Here is a 3369-nt window from a genome sequence, read left to right on the forward strand (position 1 = left end):
CATAACTTATTCATTTTTTTATATATAAATTATCCCAGTTTAGTGAAAATTATCCCGGTTTAGTAAAATTATAACCTCACTTCTACACCTGATTTATTTTATTTTATAATTCTTTACAATAATTTGTTATCATATACTTCCTTTGGACTCATTATATCTGAAATATCTGAAATTTTTAAATTTAATTGTATGTAATTGTAACTAATTTAACTCTATTTAATATTATCATTCTTAAAAAAATATCCTTAAATTAAATGTGATTACTAAAATAATATTATTAAATGTAGTTCAGAATAGGAAAGTTTAGAGTTTATATTAAATTAATAAAACTAGATAAATTTAATTAATTTTTAATATATAAATGTAATATTTTTTATTTACATATGAATCCCGTATGATCCTCTTTTCCTTCTATCTCTCCATTCTACTTAAGGGCTGGACTTTTCCACATATTCAAAAAAAATTCTTTTTTATAATTAACGGCTGTGAGGTTGCATGTGATGATTCAATTTCCAATCTCCACTTGTAAAATTTGTACAAAGGCAATGCATAAAGAGAAAACGCGTAGCAAGATAACCATTTGGAAGAAAAATCTAAAAATTCACTGGCTTGTTACTTGTACATTTCCCAACGTACTCACGGGCGGACTTACACACGCTGACATGCACACAGAACTACACATGCAATTGAACAAATAGACAAAGAAAAAAGCAGAGAAAATAAAAAAGATGCCATGGCAATTCATGACTTTGTAAACTAGGCAGATCAGAAAATTATCTAGTCTGAACTGGTAAACCAATGTCCCTCACAGTACAATTATGTTCTTGGCCTTTGGTATACAACTTGATGAAAGATAAAACGAAAGACACTTCTCTTCAGTACATCTTCTCAACTTGCTTAACTTATTCATGCATGAGTTATGCAATTCCTGCGAACATTAGGTAAAAGAAACTGCTGTTAGAGAATACTATTATTATGTCTAGTAAGTACTTTTGTTGCGTTTTTAATATTCAACTTTTATTACCTTGTTAGATTTTTTTTATATATATAAAAAAAATCATGTGTATAATTTTTGAAAAATGAAGGAACCGAAGGGATGTTTAATTTTATTTTTTTTAATAAATTTCAGTTAAAACTAACACAACGCTAAAATATGCACGTTATCGTTCTGACTTTGCACATATAAAATCCTAATTTTCTTGCCGCAAAACTAAGCATATCTTCAAAGAAGGTCCTGCTCTAACTAAAGAATAATAATCTTTGAATTTTTTTTTCTTTAAAGCAAAGTTTAAAATCTAGAGCCAGTTTTTCTTATAATGATCACACTTAAAAAAAGGTTCATCATAGTATGCCTATTTTCAGTGAACTATTTGTTTTTTATTTATTAAAAATGCTTTTTTTTTTGTTTTGTTTCAAAATCATTATCTTAACAATATTTTTGAAAGTCCTACTATCCTCCCTGATTCGCTCTGCTAATAGGGTGAGAGATAGAGAATATACAAGCTATATATATATATATATATATATATATATATATATATATATATATATATATATATATATATATATATATGAGAAAATGAAAAGAAGAAAAAAGAGAGAGATGACTTTTTTTTCCTTTCTATTTTCTCATCAATTCAAATCTATTATTTTACTTTCCCTTATTTTCTAAAGGTAAGGATAAGCTAGCAAAAGTTGAAGCTCCAACATATTTAAAAGGATTTTTTTTTTTCACATTCCTTAGGCTAGGTATACATAGTTTGAAAGAGAAAGGAAAAAAGGAACATGATGAATTATATGTCGATTAAAAAGGAAGACACATAAAGTTGACGTGAAAAGTGAGTTTGGAAACATATAAGCTTGGTGTAGCTGCACAACCTTTATAAATATATTAGCTGTCTGCACACTTGAATCCATCTGGTGGAGTCTTGCCACAATCAATGAGAACCTGAAGAGCAATGGGGATTATGATGTTGATGTTAAGAACCTTAGCCCTGATGGTTGTGCAGAGGCACACAGCAGCATCCAAGTCAACAAGGCCTGCAAGGACTGGACAACATGTCTGTTTGGCACTGCTGCCTATGCCAATGTGTATGAGGCCACCAAGGACATCCACACATGCCCCAAGCTTTAGGGTGTCAATGGGGCATGTTGGTTGTGCTGGTGGTGGTGGTGGAGGACATGGTGTTTCACTTGGAGGGCTTGGTGGTGTAACCACTGGAGGTGTCACAATGGGTGGTTTTGGGACCACAGGAGGGTACACAATGGGTGGTTTCACAATAGGTGGTGTCACAATGGGTGGTACAGGGACTACAGGAGGGTAAACAATGGGTGGTTTCACAATGGGTGGTGTTGGTACAACCGGTGGCACAGGGACAACAGGAGGGTACACAATGGGTGGTTTTGGCACATAAGGTGGTGTAACTGGAACAACTGGTGGTTTTGGCACATAAGGTGGTGTGACTGGAACAACTGGTGGTTTGGGCACATAAGGTGGTGTCACAACTGGTGGTTTAGGCACATAAGGTGGTGTGACAACAGGTGGTTTTGGAACATATGGTGGTGTAACCACAGGTGGTTTTGGAACATATGGTGGTTTAGGAACATGTGGTGGTGGTTTTGGGACATAGGGAGGATTCACAACTGGGGGTTTTGGAACATAAGGTGGATGTGGATACACTGGGGGCTTAGGATAATGGGGTGGGTGTGGATGCACTGGGGGCTTAGGATAATGGGGTGGGTGTGGATGCACTGGTGGTTTAGGGTAATGAGGAGGTTTTGGGACATAGGGTGGATGTACATGAGGGGGTTTCACAAATGGAGGCTTGGGGACGTAGGGTGGTTTTGGAGATGACTTGGGTGGTGGGCATGGTGATTTTGGTGGTTTCACTTTAGGAGGGTGTTTTGGAGGCTTAGGAGCTGGGTAAGGGCAATAAGGACAAGCAAGAACATTGAGCAAGCTGGTCAAGTTCAAGAGAAGGATCAACAAGACATTGGCTAGAGCAAACTTCCCCATGACTCAAAGGTATATGATTCAATAATGAACAAACAATGAGGCCCTTATATCATGATCCAGCCCTCAAACCCTAGCTTCTCTTTCTCGTGAGTCATGCTCACGGACAAGAGTTGTGACAATAATCAATCTAAATCTAAATCTCACTCATAACAATGGGAATTTAATTATTGATTTTTTGTGATGAATCATTGACTTGAAGGACCGGAAAATCGATCGGGATATACGTGGGCCCCACGGTGTGGCAGGGTGAGCTCCTTGCTTGGATTCACGGACAAGTTGTCATGTACAAAACCAAAACTACGATTTCAATTTTTCATGGACAAGGGGAATCAAGAAAAAAGCAATGCTGAGCT

The 3369-nt window shown here is 36.0% G+C and overlaps 1 protein-coding gene across 1 annotated transcript; it reads right to left on the minus strand.

Moving 5' to 3' along the window:
- Positions 1 to 579: 579 nt before the first annotated feature.
- Positions 580 to 3118, minus strand: LOC109789941 (uncharacterized). Its single transcript, XM_020349002.3, has 2 exons — positions 1879 to 3118; positions 580 to 928 (listed from the first exon to the last, which is right to left on the minus strand). Exon 1 carries the CDS (start codon positions 3014 to 3016, stop codon positions 1892 to 1894), a length of 1125 nt encoding a protein of 374 aa, XP_020204591.2. The 5' UTR covers positions 3017 to 3118; the 3' UTR covers positions 580 to 928; positions 1879 to 1891.
- Positions 3119 to 3369: the final 251 nt, after the last annotated feature.

The sequence above is a fragment of the Cajanus cajan genome, chromosome 6 (assembly GCF_000230855.2).
Source record: "Cajanus cajan strain Asha chromosome 6, NIPB_CcT2T_4, whole genome shotgun sequence".
NCBI classification, from domain to species: Eukaryota; Viridiplantae; Streptophyta; class Magnoliopsida; order Fabales; family Fabaceae; genus Cajanus; species Cajanus cajan.